Source organism: Nannobrachium achirus (genome assembly GCF_963921795.1).
Source record: "Nannobrachium achirus genome assembly, chromosome: 10".
Taxonomy (NCBI): domain Eukaryota; kingdom Metazoa; phylum Chordata; class Actinopteri; order Myctophiformes; family Myctophidae; genus Nannobrachium; species Nannobrachium achirus.
Window position 1 is genome coordinate 43,787,719 of NC_137819.1, and position 19,061 is coordinate 43,806,779.

Sequence of the window (19,061 nt, forward strand, 5' to 3'; positions counted from 1 at the left end):
TGCCGTCAGCCAGGCGAATGTATGCACTCATATGCACGCACTCATATGCACGCGTTCATGTTCATGCGTGACCTCTCTTCTCGACCTTAGGGTGTCTTACTAGTAATCCAAATCTAACTAAAAATAGTTGTAGTGGAGTAAAAGTACAATGTTTGCCTCTGACATTTAGTGGAGGATAAGTAAAAGTACTGAAACTGGAAATGCTCCTAAAGTAGTACGTTTTTTTTAATTTATTTATTCAATTTATTTATTTAACATGAGTCATACACAACAGAACTGTTGGACCAGAGTTGGCAATGTACTGTGACTAATTTGCATCTGCAGTCCCTGGGTTAAGAGCAGTAGCCTACAAGAAATGCAATTTACAGAAAGTAAAAAATGCTAATACATTAGCAGAAGCAGAAGCACACAGATGCGGTTAATTTTCAAGAATATCTTTTTATTATGCAGCTAATGCGAAGATTGCGAACAGCTGGTAGCTCATCCCAGCTCTTTTGCCACATAGAATTCGAAATTCAAAGCTGCCTGCACGCACGCACTTGTGCACGCGCACACACACAAACACAATGAACGTGCATACTTAACATTAAAAAAAAGTAGGCCGAAGTCAAGACTAAAAAGAGTATAAGTGAGCGTAATCCCATTCTCATTTCCAGCCAAGCACTTGCCCCATTCTAGGTGCTTCATCATATTATAATGTGCGATTTTCATTAGCAATGTTTATTCAAACCACTGGGTTTTGTATTGTTGGCTGGAGAGCGGTGGCTAATGTTTAGAGATAGGGGGATTCAGCTAATGTTGATGAATGGCTGTGTTAACACTTGCTCATCCTCCGACACACGCCAGAACGGGACGGCCATCCATCACACAATTAGTCCTGCGCTATGCTTAGTTGCGCGTGGGTGTCGCGTGTCGAAAATAGACGATTCATAAGCTCACAATGCGGCGGAAGCGCGACGCTTTGTGAGCTTGTAGATCGTCTGTTTCCGGCCAGCGACCCAGGCACGCAATGAGGTATAATAAGGCATTTACGCGGCAGACTCTCTCTCACACACACACACACACACACACACACACACACACACACACACACACACACACACACACACACACTCACACTCAAGAGTATGAAACATTAACAAGGGGCCCAGAACCTGATTAGGCCAATGTGTCCCATTGATTAGGTTAGCGAGAAAGCACCTCTTATAAATGTCCGGGCAGTGTTAACAAGGTCTATCAGACAAATAGACTGCCATTAAGTTGCCCCGGGGCACTGGTCTCTAAATACATATAGGAAAAATAGAGTCATATAGAGACGCACAATTATCTGTGGTAGATGAATGCTAATGGCCTAAAGAGGGGAAGGGCTATTCCAGAGGGGGGTACGCACGCATGTGTGCTTCTTGATGGATGCCAGGCTGAGGGGTTCCGCTGAAATACGGGAGGCTGATGGATCTTGCGAGGCCGGAGGTATAGGAGAGAATGCTGGCCTTAGCACAGATGTACAGGATATTAACAGCACCTGAGGAACAGCTCAAAGTCCTGACAGCTAATAAAACATAGGGCTCCTGTGTGTGCATGTGTGCGTGCGCGGCTGTGCGCGCGCGTGGGTGTGTGTGAGAGAGAGCGAGCCCGCCTGTGCGTGCCTGTGTGTGCACACATGCTTATGTGTGTCAGCGGTGTTTATTTGTGCCTGTGTACCTCTGCATGTACAACACAGGCGTATGCAAATACAGTGCGCTTGCATTCAACACCTTATTATGACCTTTCATGCAACATGAGTAATTATGAGCTCCATCTCTGACAGTGAAGATTCTTGAAGTTCCTTTCTATTCTTAGAAAAATAAGTGTTTGTATTTTATTGTTGATTCCTCTACTTGCCTACTGCCTGTCTCATTACTACTACTACTACTACTACTACTCTCTCTCTCTCTCTCTCTTCCTGAGGCACATCATTATTTACAGTGCTTCGCAGATAACCTACAACTGTTATATATTTTATCTGATTTGAGGTTCTATTTCTGTCTTTTGCTGTTCAGCCGACACCCGTCCAAGTGGTCTCAACCCCGTAGGGACTGTGCAGGAACCTCCCACCACACTAAGAGGTAAAAGAAAAAAAACCCACTAAAAACAATACTTACTATGGTCTGCATTTCCCTCTCGTCTGTATTTTACAGTGAAGATTCCTGAAGCTTATTTCTATTCTTGGAATAAATACAAGTGTTTGTATTTTATTTTTCATTCCTCTACTTGCCTACTGTCTCCTTTCCTTACCCGCTGCCTCCCTCCCCCCTCCCTCCCTCATCCCCTCATCTCTCTCTCTCTCTCTCTCTCTCTCTCTCTCTCTCTCTCTCTCTCTCTCCCCCTCTCAGTCCCAGGTGGTGTGTTTGCCAAGAACTCTCTGTGGAGGGGTTCTTACGAGTACCTGGGGAAGAAGCAGCCAGCCATGCTCAGCATCAATGCCTTTGAACCCTTCAGCAACCGAGTCAACGGGACGCTTATCGACCACAGTGGCGTGGAACTCAAGCTGGCAGGTTGGTACAGCGGGGGGAAGGGGGCGTTCCTCAGCTTGTTTAACCACTTAATCCCTATAAACGGAGTCCACCAGGGCAAACAACAGCCTGACCTTGCGTCATTCCCATCCGTCTGTTTCCCTTTTATACCCATACAGGTATATTGAGATCTCCGATCTCATTAACTCATTTACTGCCGCATGATGACTTTGATGGCTTTTTGCCTTTTCTGCCTTTATTGATAGATGTATTCACCTGTTTCCACAGGAATTTACTGTAGAATTATGTGTGGGACACACCCGGAGAACAGCTGACATACAAGCTACACTCTCTCCTTGGCTGCCGTGTGACGTCAGTGTGACGTGACGTGACGTGATGGACTGACTGACTGACTGACTGACTGACTGACTGACTGACTGACTGACTGACTGACTGACTGACTGACTGACACCCGCTGGAGCTTTTCATAGTAACTTGCGACCTGACGGTCGCAATTATTCTTTTCATAAATACGTATTGTCCTCCAGTCCTCAGTAGCAAATGCTAATCAACCGTCCACCGTTCTCTGTGCAGGTACCTACAAGAGAGAGGAGGCCCAGCTGCTGCTGCAGGTGCACCAGATCAGAGGCCCTGTGGAGATCTTTGTCAACAAGTTCAAAATAGACAACTGGGCCCTTGACGGACATGTAAGTACAAGTACTGGGTCACACTCAATAAAGGACCCGAGTGAAGGGCACATTTCACGCATGCGCGCGAACACACACGCGCGCGCACACATGCACTAGGGCATTAACGAAAAAGTCGACAAGTCGACTGAGTCGACTTCATTACACAAGTCGACTCCCACCAGAGAAAGTCGAAGTTGAAAAAAAGAAATCCCTTGTATTTTTTTCTATCATTATTTTTGCTCCATGTGTGTGTCTGTACAGCATTCAAACAGTAGGATTGCTTATTGTCAAGGACGGAATGATCCAATACTACAGTGCTACATTACATTTGGTATAACATGGTTCTATTGTGAAAATAGCCGATCTACATGAGCATGTAGATCGGGTATTTTCACAATTTCTGCCTCTATATATTTTACAATTTGGACAATGTTTAATTTGTCATTTTAGAGGTGTTAAAAAGTACTTAAATTGGCACTTTAGAAATGTGAAGATACCCTCTATATACTTAAACATTATGTTGGTTTGTTTACATTTGAGTGGGAAAACAATGTTGCACATTAAGTTAATCATCTGGGGACCCCCCAAAATAATCGGGGGGCCGTGTGTGATGTGACGACGTCATCAAACAATAAAGTCGACTTCAACTCAACTTTTTACTGAGTCGAGTCGACTTGCAAAAATCACAAGTCGTTAATGCCCTAACATGCACGCGCGCACGCACGCACGCACACACAATACAACACACACATGTTCGAATTCTCGCCGTGAGTCACGCGTATAACGTGCGCAAATGAACAAGTGGCAAATTGAGAAATATGCAGGGCCACACACACACACACACACACACACACACACACACACACACACACACACACACACACACACACACACACACACACACACACACACCACACTAACCCTGTCACTCCAGGGAGATGTAGGGCCCGCCAAGAGTTTTCTCTTTAATTAAAATGTCAGTTAAATCATTGCTTGGTAATCAGGGCTCGACAGGCCGCCTTCCCTCCCCTGTTCCGTATTACGCTCACCCACCTACTGCCCCTCCAGTGCAACACACTCCAGCTAGAATTTAAATAAAGCAGGTCACAGCGTCTCTGTGTGTGTGTGTGAGACGGTCTGTGTATGTGTGTGTGTGTGTGTGTGTCCTTGTCTTTTCACACTGTAGGTGTTTACATAATTATCATCGAACCGTGTATGTGCAAAACCATCACTTTTCAGGAAATGGGAAAAATAACCTTTGTTCCAATGGATCCATTATAGTTATTATTTGGTCACAAACTCTTGTTCCTACTTTTCAATGTTAAATATTTGTATAACCTACAGACAGTTAGGGGGGCACAGTCGGTAGCGCGGTCGCCTCACAGATAGAAGGTCCTGGGTTCGATTCCTGCTGGGGGACGCTGTGGGCGTGTTCTCTCCTCCGCGCCATCGGTGCGGTCAGTCTGTCTCTCCCCAGGTGTGCAGAGGGAGGGTAGCGCCCGGGGTTACAAAAATCGTGTAATCGTGGGATAAAAAATAAATAAGATAAGACAGACAATAAGACAGACTTTCAACCTGACATCCCTATTTTAGGCATGTCATTATAGTTGAAACATTTTTCTAAAATAGCAACAATATCTGTACAAGCCGCAATGTGACGCGCTGTGAGCTTTTTGATCTGCTGTTTTTGCTGCTTTGTCATACAACAAAGGGCATGCATTGATAAAAAGACTTAATATGCAATGTGGAGATACAAGGTTTCTGCCTGATGGCATCGATATAAAACACACATTGGTGTTGTTCTTTAATAAGCCACTCTGTTGATTGGCCTGTCTGGTCGCTGAAGACCATTAAAGCGCAGCCACAATACAAAACCTTTGATGACTGCTCCAATGCCACGATTGGCTGGATGGACGCACAACACCAAACCCTTTAACCAGGGGTGTCCCACCAAATTCTGGGCCCTGGGTACTTTAACTATTGAAAAATAGGACTGGAGTTCCGACAAGATGGCGACCGAGTAGGACGCGTTTGTTGAGCTCTGTAGAGGTGCAAAGTTTTCACATTTTTTAAGCCCATTTTTTACTGCCTTTATAGTTCTTTTGAGACTTTAAACGCCAAAACACTGGTGAGTGTCTGTTTTTGCAGTTGTTTCGTGTTTCATGCCGAATACGATTAACACGAGGTCGAGGAGTACCAGGTCTCCGACCGCAAACGCTGACAACATGGCTGGCGCAATGCAGGGCGACGCTGACGCTCCGGTTACAAAGAGCATGCTGCGCGAGGTCCTCAAGGAATCACTGAAAGAGTTTATGGATGGTTTTATTCAACCCATGATGCTTGGCTTGGAGAAGAAATTACTGAAGAAGATTGATGACTTCGGAAAGGAGCTGCGTCCTGCAGTCGCCACGCTGAACACGACCGTGGCTGAACATGGGGAGGCCATTGAGAACTTTGGTTCCTCCATGGACAGTTTGCAGATGTGTATCACTGAATTGGAGGGAAGATGTGCTAATCTGGAGGAGAAGCTCGTCATAGCAGAAGACCGGAGTCGTAGGAACAACATAAGAGTGATTGGGATCTCTCCTGGGCTAGAAAAGGCTGACCCAGTGGCCTTTATCCAGTCTTTTTTGCAGAAAACATTCCCCGACGAGTTTCCCGACTCCCCCCCGGAGGTGGATCGTGCTCATCGGACCGGCAATCCACGTTCTGATAAGCCAAGGGCTTTCCTGGCAAGGATCCATTTTTTCCGGGTAAAGGAACGCATACTCCAGCTCTCCAGGAAAGCAGGCCAACTGACATACAATGGCAAAAAGGTGTATATTTTCCCCGACTGGTCTGCTGAAACATCAAAGAGAAGGGCAGCTTTCGGGCCAGTAAAGGAATTCCTACGTTCCATCACCGCGGAAGGAGTTAAATACGGAATAAGGCACCCGAGCAAATTCTGGATAACCGTGGATGAGGCGACTTCTACTTTCAACTCACCCAAGGAAGCGCTGGCCTTTTGCAAGGATAAGTTCAAGACTCCAGGTGCTGCGGACGAGACTCTAGCTACGCAGGATGATGAGACGACAGTTACAGAGAACTAACTTTTACCAGGGACACTTTTGCTTTTGTGATCGCGTGCTTTCAAACACATTCTGCCGATGTGATATCCTTTTGCCTTTAATGGACTGTTGGTAAGCTGGCTGGGACTTTGGAGATGACTTTTACGCAGCGTCTTTCTTTCCTCACTCTCTCCTCCTCCTCCTCCCCAAAGGGTGAGTTGTTAATGTAAGCCTACTTATTGTTTTGGACTCATCATCTGACTTGACGTTGTGTTTTCAAGTGTTTCGTTTCATAATGCCTATTTTATTTGTATTGAAGAATAAGATATATTTTATTTTTTAATAAGATCTGTAAGCAGATGGGTGTTACTCGTTTTAATTTAGGTTACCGCAAGGAGAGAGGATTTAGGGCTGATAAAGCTATAAGCATAATTCACTGTCTTTTTTGTTTGAATATAATGGACATTGTTCTTGTTATTATTGTATTCTTTTTCTTTGCTCTTATTGAGCGTTGTGCTGCTTACTATATAGGTCTAGAGGGTTTTATCTCTCTCTGTTAAGCTTTGTCTAACGTGTTCCGTGTCCCGGTTCCGAGCCTGCTCTCTCTCTCGTCTTCCCTCTGTGTCTCTCTATCTATCTCGGCTTTCCTCTCTCTCTCTCTCTCTCTCTCTCTCTCTCTCTCTCTCTCTCTCTCTCTCTCTCTCTATGGCTCTCTCTCTCGCTGTGTGTGTGTGTGTGTCTCTCTCTCTCTCTCTCTCTCTCTCTTTCTGTTAGGTAATGGCGGCTATGTTGGTTGTTAGTTTATGGTTCGTTTATGCCTCCTAAAACGCTACTTTCTCGGGTAGGAGGGCGAGACTGGGCTTTGGCCTTTGTATTGAGTAATGTAGCCTACTGTTTAAGGCGAAACAGATATAAATAATATGGTCTAAATTGTGAAGGCTCCGCGGTTCCAGAGACCACTCGCTCTCCCGCCCTTTCTCTATGTCTCTCTACCTATCTCTGCTTCTCCTCTCTCTCTCTCTCCCTGGCTCATTGACTCGTCTTTTCTTTCCTTTTTTTTTTCCTAATCTTAATAGCTGGCGGATGTACGATCTCGTGGCGCGTTGGCTCTACGTGCTCGTGGATCCGCTGTCTGGGGGGGGGGGGGGGGGGGGGGGGTAGTTATTTACCTACTTTACTTGTTGTCTTCTAAGATGTTAATTTCTTGATGGGGGAGAGGGGAGCTCTGAATTGGGGATATTTATTTTGTAGTCGTGATTGGGTATGTTCACTGTTTGAAGTATGGTAGTTTACTGTTTAAGACGGAAACAGACTTAACTAATATGATTGACATTTATCTAAGTTTGCACTGGCCTTTTGGGCATGTACAGGGAGCTGTATATGGCGCAGTATGCATCATGTGTGCTGTGTTGTATATGGTTTCCTGATCATACATAACTGTGTTTTATGTAAATACTTATGTATACAGACTTTTCTTTTCTTTCTTTTTTTCCCCCTTCTAATTAGTAATTGTGGTTTGTATGCATGGATGCATAGGGGGGGCTGTGTGTGGCGCAGTATGCATTAACACTGTGTGTGCTTTGCTGCATATGGCCCCCCGTATGTGCTTTTAATTTCTATTTCTAACTACATATGTAAGTGCATATATGTTTTATATCATATACACTGATTTCCTTTTTTATTTATTTTTATTATTAATATTATATTAGTGCCTTGTCGTGGTGACAGCCTTATTTCCACATATCTGTCACAAGTGTTTGGTTATTTGCATTAACGTGGCTTATAGGGCTTTATCACATTCTAAGTGGGCCTAATGCTGGACTGATTATTATTATTACAGTTGTTATAGTCCCCTCTCTTTTTTTTTCCCCTTTATTCTTTTCTTTTTTCTCTCCCCCTTCTTTACTAGAAATGTTAACATACCATTCTCATTTATTTAAGTGATATGAAGTGGGGAGATTGATCATAATTTGAGCGGATGGAATGTTTGAGAGCTATTCAGCCACAAGAAGGCACTTTTTTGTTGTTGTTTTTACTTTGGTGATCTGTTATATATTTACATAACCACCAGAGGGCAATGTATGGTTACTTTTGGGCAGTTACTTGTTTGCACTCTCTGACAGAGTGAAATGAAGGTTGACTAATAGGTTGATGGGGTGGGGAACTGTTTTTGTGCACTCTGATGCTAATGGGGTTTTCCCCCTCAAGCTTCAATGTTATGTGTTTTTTTATGTTCGTTTGATGTTGCTTTTTCCTTTCTGTTCCTTTTGGGGTTGTTTTGTTTTTCTGTTGGGAAGGTTTGTTGTGAGGGACCAACTAGGAAATTCTAAAATGTTCTACTGTGCTTGCTGTGCGTATGGTTTGAACCACAATTATGACAGAATATAAATTTCTAAGTTTCAATGTAAGGGGAGCGAATATACCGCATAAGCGAACCAGCATTTTGGGGGTTTTGCGATCTAAATCAATTGACTTTGCATTTATACAGGAGTCTCATCTTTTAAAAGAGCATTCCAACCGATTGGCTAATAAACATTATCGTGTTTTAGCCTTTTCAGCTGCTTCTTCCAAAACCAAGGGAGTAGCCATATTGGCTAGACGTAACCTTAGGTTGGATTTTTTGGGTGATTGGTCTGACAGTGACGGGAGGATAGCTGTTGCTAAAATCCGCTTGGAGGGTAAAATGCTAGCACTAGTCTCTGTGTATGCTCCAAATGTTTTAGACAAAGAGTTTTACAAATTACTAACTAAAACCTTATTGGAACTGACGGATTTCAAATTCATTGTTGGTGCTGACTTCAATGCAACATGGCAACATAACCTAGATAGATCCACTGGGGTAGAAAGCAGAGAACAAGCACTAGCGTCTGCAGAACTACGTGCTTGGGCAAACTCAACTGGCTTACTCGACATCTGGCGTTTAATGAACCCAACGGTTAGAGATTTTTCTTTTCTGTCGGGTAGGCATGCTTCATTCTCTAGGATCGATTACGTTTTTGCCCCTGTTAGCTTGTTTCATAAAATTGCCAAGGTAGAGTTGCTCCCAATGTCACTCTCGGATCACAAGGCGGTGCTGTGTGTTGCTTCACTGAAACAGGTTATAGATAGAGCTCCTAGATGGCGGTTTAACACCACACTGCTGCGCGATGCGGCATTTGTAGCTCAGTTTCAAACTGGTTTGCGCGAATTTATAAATATCAATACAGGCTCAGTTGAGGATCCCAGAATTCTTTGGGATGCAATTAAAGGCTTTATCAGGAGTAATACAACCCTCTATGCGTCCACTCAGAGAAAATTAAGGTCAGCCAAACTGGTGGAATTGGAATCTCGGTTTTCTACTTTGGATAATTCTCTCCAAAATAACTTTGATGTTAGTACAGCAACCCAGAGGGAGCTAGTTAAGAAAGAAATTAACTCCATTCTCAAGCGCCGCTCAGAATTTCAAATGAAACGCACAAGGCAAAACTACTATTTTAATAGTGCAAGACCCAGTCACTTACTGGCTTTACGTCTTAGATCCAATGAGCATTTTGCTGATATTGTTAGTGTCAAATCAACAACTGGAGCCATGGTTACAGAACCCAAAGAGGTCAATGCCACGTTTCGTGCTTTTTATGATGAGCTCTACACCTCCGAGGTCATTCACGATGATGCAGTATGCAATGATTTTTTATCCAACATACAGTTACCAACCCTTAGCGAGGCGGATGCGGAAGCCTTAGATAGACCGCTCCATCTGGCGGAATTACAGGAAGCTGTGCTCGCAATGCGTAGGGGCAAGTCGCCTGGTTTGGATGGGATACCCCCTGAACTTTATGCCATCTTTTGGGAAGATCTAGGTCAGCTGATGCTAGACATGTTTCGATATGCAATTGAAAGTGGCTCTTTCTCCAGGGATGTGAATGTAGCTATTATATCATTATTGTTGAAGAAGAACAAGGATCCCACAGATTGCGCAAGCTATAGACCGCTTTCACTTTTGAATTCTGATCTAAAAGTTTTTGCTAAGGTGCTTGCGCGTCGCTTGCAGGGTTTTATGACCACCTTAGTACACTGTGATCAGACAGGTTTCATAGGAACTAGACTAGCCTCTGATAATACTAGACGACTATTGCATATCATCGATAGGGCTAAGGAGCTGAGGACCCCCGCCGCAGTGTTGTCGCTCGATGCGATGAAAGCATTTGATCGTCTGGAATGGTCTTACCTGTGGGCTGTACTAGATAAAATGGGATTTGGTGCTTCATTCATACATTTTGTTAAAGTACTTTATTCTAATCCGTCAGCCATGGTCCTAACCGGTAAGATCTGTTCGCCGCTATTCACGATTGGCAGATCTTCAAGGCAGGGTTGTCCCCTTAGTCCTCTCCTTTTCGCACTTTCACTCGAACCCTTGGCTCAGACAGTGCGTCAGTCTGCAGATATTACTCCTGTTTCGATTAACAACACACAGCATCGCATTTCCCTATATGCTGATGATATTCTACTGTTCCTTGAGAATGCACCACAGTCAATTACTCACGTCCTTCAAATTTTTGATCAGTTCAGTTCCATTTCCGGCTACAAAATTAATTGGACGAAGTCAGCCCTTCTACCTCTAAATGATCAGATGAGATCTGCTATCCTGCCGCCCATAATCCCAGTAGTAAGCCAATTCAAATATCTTGGCATAGATATTTTCCCCTCTCTTCAGGCTATTGTTAAGAACAACTATGGTGACACTCTAAATAAGATTTGTCTTGATTTAGATAGATGGTCATCTTTGCCCAACTCTCTCCAAGCTCGAGTTTCAATCATAAAGATGAATGTTCTTCCTAGGGTTAACTTTGTAAGCTCTATGCTCCCTTTGCCACCACCGCCGCAATACTGGAATAAGCTTCACTCTTCGATATCTAAGTTTGTGTGGAAAGGGAAACGCCCTCGTCTTAAACTTTCTCTATTACAACGTGCTAGAGATGATGGCGGCCTTTCATTGCCCAACTTTAAATTTTATTATTGGGCCTTCACGCTCCGCCCCCTTTTAAATTGGTTTAACCCAGCAAATAAGGTTTCTTGGAGAGAGCTTGAGGAGAGTTTAGTGCAGCCTGTTGAATTGAGAGATCTTATCTATTCAAACATAACTACACATCAATGCAAAGTTCGCTTTGGACCTATCATTTCTCATTTAGTGGCAGTATGGAGGGCAGCTGAAAAGATGTGTAAGATTGATTGTAAATGGAACTTATTTTCCCCAGTGTTCAATAATCAAAGACTTTTAATCGAGGATCGCCCCATTCGCTTTCCAAGGTGGAGGGCTAAGGGGATTCGTACATTAGGGGACTTATTTGATAGAAATGGTTTACGACCTTTTCGAGATTTGTGTGACATCTTCAATCTGCCTGGAAATACCCTTTTTTTCTACTTCCAACTGAGAACGTCCATGAGGACCTATGGGGTCCCATGGCAAGCTCCCCTTAGATTGCACCCCTTCCATGAGTTTATCTGTGATGGTAACAGAACAAGAGGTTTGGTTTCCACCCTCTATGGTTTTTTATTAGACTGTAGTTATGGGCCCCTATCTGTTGATACTGTTTGGAGGAATGATGTACCAAATTTGGACCCTGACTTTTGTTGGGACACAGTATGGTCTAACATTAGGCTATCTTCTAGAAATCCAGACCATCAACAAATTCATTTAAATTTTGTTCATCGGACTTATTTAACTCCCCGCAGACTATGTGCTATGAGGATTTTGAATAATCCCAACTGCACTCTCTGCGCCTCAAATAGTATTGGTACCTTCCTTCACATGGTTTGGGAATGCCCAAATGTGTCGTCATTCTGGAATATGGTTGCCTCAAAACTTTCAACTATTTTTAGTATCAATATCATATCTTCTCCTTCTTTATTTTTATTAAATGACGTCTCACAGTTGCAACTAAACAATATACGCAAGCGCATCTTCTTTGCTGGTGTAACGGCGGCGAAGAAGATGGTAGCTACGCGGTGGAAACCTCCTCATACGTTAACGTTTCGCCAGTGGGCCTTAACCTTTCTAGATATAGTATATTTAGAGCAGTCGATAGCAAGGTTACACGGAGCAAAAGAAGAAAACATTAATATGTGGTCGGACATTGCAGATAAGCTTAAGGCTATGATTCAAGAAATCACTATATAGTGGTAACAGCCTAGCACAGGCATGCACTATTGTACATTCCGTGTTGGTCCGGGGAAAGGGGGTGGGTGGGTTTTCTTTTCCTTTTCTTGTTTTACTATTGTTTGTGTTGTTTGTCTGTTAATTGCATTTTTCTTTTGATTATGGAAAATAAAAATATTTGATAACAAAAAAAAAAACTATTGAAAAATAGCAGATACACAAGCTCACAGCTTGCGAGCTTGTAGATCTGCTATTTTTGAAACATTGTGAAAATGTGTGCCTTTTTAAAAAACCTATGTTTCTATGTCAGCTGGTGCTCAAACTTTTTCATGTGAAGCCAGGACCCCCACAATGATATGTATTTGGCCATGGACCCCCATCTCAGAATATTTAGTTCCAAGGACCCCCCAGAAGCAAAATTTGAGTTACAAATGTTCGCTTAGAAAAATACATATATTCAAAGATTTGCACCCATTTTCACGACTTTTCAAAAATAGCAGATCTACAAGCTTGCAGCGCGGCACTCGGTGCCGCGCTGTGAGCTTGTATATCTGCTATTTTTCAATAGTTAAAGTATAAAATAATGAAGGCCCCTCCACCTTGGGCCCTAGTAACTCAGTCCCACTAACCCGTGATGCCCCTGACCAAACCCTTTACCGTTGTGGATCTGTATTGATTCAAAGATATTACGGACTTTGTAAGAGTTAACGATTTGTATTTATTTAATGTGAGTTTGTACGACACGTCTGCGCTTTTCATCCTAACTCACGTCATGCTACCTCCAGGCAAACCCTTGGCTGCTCGCAGCTTATCACAAATAATGCATAGAATGCGTAACTTACTCTGGCTTGCATGCAAATTCAAGTGTTCCTCCCGCGCAGCGTTCTGTACTGTATCCGGCCCCCGGACGGCGGCTCTTCATGGCCTTGTTTATACGCTTGTGCTCGCAGGCAGAGAAGCATGGAGTGTCAAATTAAATATCATCCGTCCAGAGCTCAGCAGTCAACCGCTGTGACATGATATTTCCTTTTTTCCGCGACATGGCAGCGGCTGACACTTTGATGATGATACACCTTTTTTAAGCCATGGAGACCGGGAACGCATTATTTTATGTTTTAACTATTAAAAAATAGCAGATATACAAGCTCACAGCGCGGCACCGAGTGCCGCGCTGCGAGCTTGTAGATATGCTATTTTTGAAAAATGTTGAAAATCGTTGAATATTTTGACCCGATTCTAGAAGTGTCTTCTAAATCCTTCTTAGGTTTTTTGAAAAACCTATGTTTCTATGTCAGTGGTGCTCAAACTTTCAAGGACCCCTAGAATTATATGTAATTGGCTGCCGACCGCCATCTCAAAATATTATGTATCAGGGACCCCCCAGAAGCAAACATTTGAGTTACAAATGTTCACTTTCAAAAATATATGCATTCAAAGATTTTCAAAAGTTTTCACGCCATTTAAAAAATAGCTGATCTACAAGCTCGCAGCTATTTTTCAATAGCTAAAGTATAAAACAATTCCAGGTATTAATAGGTTAAAGCTCAGACTGACAGACGGCGTGTATCATCTCCTCTTCATTCCTCCCCAGGTGTCCTACCTCCCTTCCTCCAGCTCCTTCGTCTACCAGGGCTTCGTGCGGGGAAAAGGCTTCGGTCAGTTCGGTCTCCAGAGGCTGGGTGAGTTCAACTTGTCTCTGATGAGGCAAGCTAGCCGTGCAATAGGGCTGTCACAATTAGGACATTTTTACATGGCGATTAATTGTCACACGAATAATTGTGTTTTTGTCGTTGACAATTACATTTCTGTTTGTGGATTTTAGGCTTTGAAGTTGCACATGGTAGATATGACGCATAACCTACAGTAATACAAATGCATTACTGACATATTTGACAACTTTATACTTAAAGGCCCGCTGACACGCCCTGAAATTATAATAGTATGATACAGTAGGTCACGTGGTCTCTCTGAAAACGGTAAATAGCTGATCAACAAGCATCGCAACGCGTTGTGAGTTTGTAGGTCTGCTATTTCCACTATTTTTGAACATGCTTGAAAATATAGGAACATTTTTCAACATAGAAACGATTATGACGATTATGACAAAATAGTTGCGATTATGTCAAATAATTGCAATTAGACGATTATGTAATCGTCTGACAAGCCCACCGTGCAACCCCCTCACTCCCTTTTGCCTTGGATATGTAATACACAGTGGTGTAAAGTAACCAAATACATTTACTCAAGTACTGTACTTGAGGTATTGTTTTACTCTGTTTCAAATTGTCAATACTTTTATTTCTACTTCACTACATCCGAAGTCAAATATTGTACTCTACTCCACTATAATTATTTGAAAGGTTTAGTTACTACATTTAGTTGCTTTGTAGATTTTGATTATTATGACAAAACATCACAATGTGCATTGTGAGCTTGTAGATCTTTTCAAATGATTTATTCATTTGAATCAGCGTTTTTCATTATTTCAACAAATAAGCTACTTGACATGAACAATGTTGCTAAAACTGAGATATCTGAGAGGTAATTTTTACATACACAGATTTAGTAATAAAAAGTCATTTTCATGTAAGGTGACTTCATGGTTTTCATAGGGCGGGCAAGGGGACATTTTTTATTCCATACGAGAGAGGGCGAGATCATTTAGTGACCTCCAACCGGGTTGCAACCTGGTCAGTAGTTTTCAGCAACCGGGTCGCTAAATCTACCGACCGGGCCGGTAAATCACCGACCGGGTCACTAAATCAACCGACCGGGTCGCTAAATCGACCGACCGGGTCGCTAAATCGACCGACCGGGTCGCTAAATCTACCGACCGGGTTGCTAAATCTACCGACCTAAAACTGCAGCCCGGTCGGTAGATTTAGCGACCCGGTCGGTAGATCTAGCGACCCGGTCGGTGATTTTGCAGCCCGGTTGGTAGATTTAGCGACCCGGTCGGTAGATTTAGCGACCCGGTCGGTGAAAACTACCGACCAGGTTGCGACCAGGTTGGAGGTCGCTAAATGATCTCGCTCCTACTTTCACTTGTAACAGACTATTTCTACATTCCAGTATTGATACATGTACATTGAATAAAACATTTGAGTACTTTTTCCACCACTAGTGACGAACCGTGCCACCCCCTCTCTCCCTTTGACCGTGGATATGTAACATATACATTACCATAGCATGAAGCCCTCTTTACTGCCTGCTTGAAGTACAGAGAGTCTGTCATGGAGGATTTGTTCTCTCTCAGTTCACACACTAATTTAACATCTCACGACAGCACAATCGCCTGTCAGTACGGAATAAAGTAGCTGACACAAGACAATACCTTGTGCAGCAAGTGAATTACAATTAAGTAAGCAACAAAGCTCACATAAATGAACACACGCACGCACGCACGCACGCACACACACACACACACACACACACACACATACAGGATCACTTCAGTGGTTCAATTGTTCTAGCTCACAACTGAAAATGCTTTCCGCAACACATCTCTGGCTGTGCGGAGGAAAATATCAGGAATGATCCATAAATAGAGATAGATAGTTGTGTGTGTGTGTGGGTGTGTGTGTGTGTGTGTGTGTGAGAGAGAGAGAGAGAGAGAGAGAGAGAGAGAGAGAGAGAGAGAGAGAGAGAGAGAGAGCGAGAGCGAGCAGGTAAGCGTAGTTCAGCCCTTTTATTTTCAAGGATCCTTGTTTTGATATGCATTAGACCACAGAACCCCATTTGTTACAATACACACATACTGTACACACACAAACACACACAGATATGCCCACATAATACAATAATCATTAACATAATAATATAATTTGATAAATAACGAGGTTAAGTAATGAATGCAACAATTGTGTGTCCTTCGAGGCAGCCAAACAAAGAGGAACTATAGAGAAGACTGATGCCTTACGGTCATGGGAAGATTAAGAACCTTCCAAATGCACTGCTCCCGGCTGTGTTATTTATTGAACAGAGAGACGGTCAGATAGACTTCACCTTGGGAGCCTAGAGGACGTACTGTATGGTGATGGTGACGGTTTAATAAGGTCACATACTGTATATAAAATGGTGCCAAGAGAGAAGGAGAACTTTAACATGAACCCTAGTGTCCCTGTTCTGGGGTGAACATTCGTTCACAATAGCCAACCTACAAACTCACAACATGAGTGGAAATGGCCTATCTACCTGCAAATATATTGTCCTAGGGGTACCCCAGTCAACAAAGTATAGTAGTAGTAGTTAAAATGGTAGTAGTTAAAACCTCTGGCATTGGCAAAGATATTCATATTATAATTACATTGTTTGATATTGTTGAAATTGTAGAATTGTGGAATGATTATGATCAGCCTGGCATAATTACAGCTATACAGCTTATTCATGAACTGAACTCTATTCTGTTCTGGTGGCAGTGCTGGTAAACTGGACATTGAGGGATTTTGGACATTAATCTTATAAATATTACCCTTAGAAGTAATCTCTCAAGACAGATTCAGCTTTTCAGAGTGTTCTTTTTTTACTGAATGGGTTCCCAGAGTGCTTTCAACGTGAAAGTGTTTATTTTGCTAATGCCAACTTCAAACTAACAAAGTGCGTTCCTACGAGTAGTGTTTCCCAAACATAGCCCTATACGTTGACCCACTTAAGCCTCCGTGCTAAGTCACTCTTGCTGCTAAGAGTCGCTACGTGTTCACAAGTCTTTGTGTACATTGTGTAAAGTTGGCACATGTGAAATTACCCTAGAAATGAAGAGTTGCCTCGTCAGCCCACGTGCACATACACACAACTCTCTCTCTCTCACACACACACACACACACACACACACACACACACACACACACACACACACACACGCACGCACGCACGCACGCACACACACACACACACACACACACACACACACACACACACACACACACACCTTCACACCGCCACTGCACACAGATGGAACAAACAGTTCTTTATTAATGTAGACGATTGGGGTTGGTGCCAGAGCATCCATGTGTGTTTTGTGCGTGAGCGAGTGTGTGTCTTGGAAATGGTCCTATTCAATTTGCGCTTTTCTTCCCTTTTTTTGCCGGTGTTTAATGCCACGTAGGTGTGTTTTTCAGTTTTTTTTTAAAGACACACAACACACACACACACACACACACACACCAATAATATGCGCGCATAGTCTTGGTGTGTGTGTGTGCTTGGGATGGGACGATACGCGATATTATCGTTTATCATGATAAAAACCACTCACGATAATCGTATTGTGGAAATTTAATTTATCGTGATATCTTCCTCCATCATGCACTGGGATCAATTCACCTTTTATTTGCCGAGCTGCATATCCGGTACCACTTAAACCCTCTATAATTGGTAAAAGGTAGTTATAATATACCTACTTGATTCCGTCTTTTTTTCACTCTCTATCAAATGTCTTTGCCAAAAAGCTTATAGATCTGCCATTTTTTAGCAAATGTTCTGCCCCAGAATGAATAATGGATTTTGATTATCGCGATAATATCGTAAATCGCGATTTCTTTTGTCACAATAATCCTGATATGACATTTTCATATCGTCCCATCCCTAGTGTGTACTGTGTGCCTGTACATGTATTATGGGGCTCACACAGCTGCGAGTGTTTGCACGCACGCATTCACTCAGCAGGGGGCTGATTGGCCCGCCACCGCAGAGCCCGCTAATTGAATTCCTCATTGTTTGTCACTTGGACTTTATTGGAGATTTCTTGGCATTCTCTGATGAACAGGTGGGCCATCACTCTCTCTCCCTGTGGTTACTTGCTGCAGACGCCCCACCCTCCATTGGAAAGTAAATCTGAAACATAGCCGCCAGGGCCTTCGTGTAAATAATTAAAAGTCATTCGAATGGAATTTGATGTTTCTTGGACGAAGAAAAATATATAATCTTAGTGTGGATGCATTCTCTTTTTTCCCCATTTTTTTATATATGGTCTCCTTGGTTTTCTTTCATTTGTGATTCAAAAAGTCCATGCTGTACTCTCTCTCTCTCTCTCTCTCTCTCTCTCTCTCTCTCTCTCTCTCTCTCTCTCTCTCTCTCTCTCTCAAAGAGAGACGGTTGGCTCAGAACACAGAAGGTGTTGCTGGCATGCCTCACCTTTGTTGGTGCAGCCTTCTTTCTCTGTAACCCTTCAAAGGTTGCTGTTTTACTCTGTAATTTGGTTCCTTTGCACGTATATTCAGTACTCCAGTGTTCCCTCAGCCACGAATTTGTCCAAACCATCCACAGCAGAATGCACCATCCATGGTTGTCATGGTACCTTCCTTCATATACTGAGGTCTCTTCGGTGCCAGTTCAACGCATCGTGGAATTTAAGTTGCGCTGTACTGTCAGCTACTGTATCGTCACTGTCGGGCAGAAACCTCGTATTCTCCAAGTTCCAAATTGGTACGTTTTTTGGTAAAGTAAAGCCCTGCTTCATCAGACAAGACTGTCGCACTAAACTAGTGAGAATAACAGATCTACAAGCACACAACGCCTAGCACCGCGAGGCGTCGTGTGCTTGCAGATCGGCAATTTTCACGAGTTTAAATCATTTTTAAAATGATAAACAAAACAAACGGTTTTGGACATACAAGGTTTCCACCCGACAACAACAGTAGGATCCCTTGTTAAGCTATGACCTCGGCTTGCTCTGATAGGCCGTATAACCCCTCGGGCA

General features: G+C 43.0%; 1 protein-coding gene across 1 annotated transcript in view; it reads left to right on the forward strand.

Annotated features, from left to right (window-relative positions):
- The window catches only part of csmd2 (CUB and Sushi multiple domains 2), a gene marked incomplete at its 5' end in the record, with an annotated part of 568,918 nt that overhangs the window by 470,053 nt on the left and 79,804 nt on the right, over positions 1–19,061 (forward strand). The window contains 4 exons of the mRNA XM_080735514.1: positions 2,040–2,105; positions 2,373–2,534; positions 3,087–3,199; positions 13,956–14,043. Coding sequence (XP_080591640.1) covers positions 2,040–2,105; positions 2,373–2,534; positions 3,087–3,199; positions 13,956–14,043 — 429 coding nt within the window. The remainder of the gene's footprint in view (positions 1–2,039; positions 2,106–2,372; positions 2,535–3,086; positions 3,200–13,955; positions 14,044–19,061) is intronic.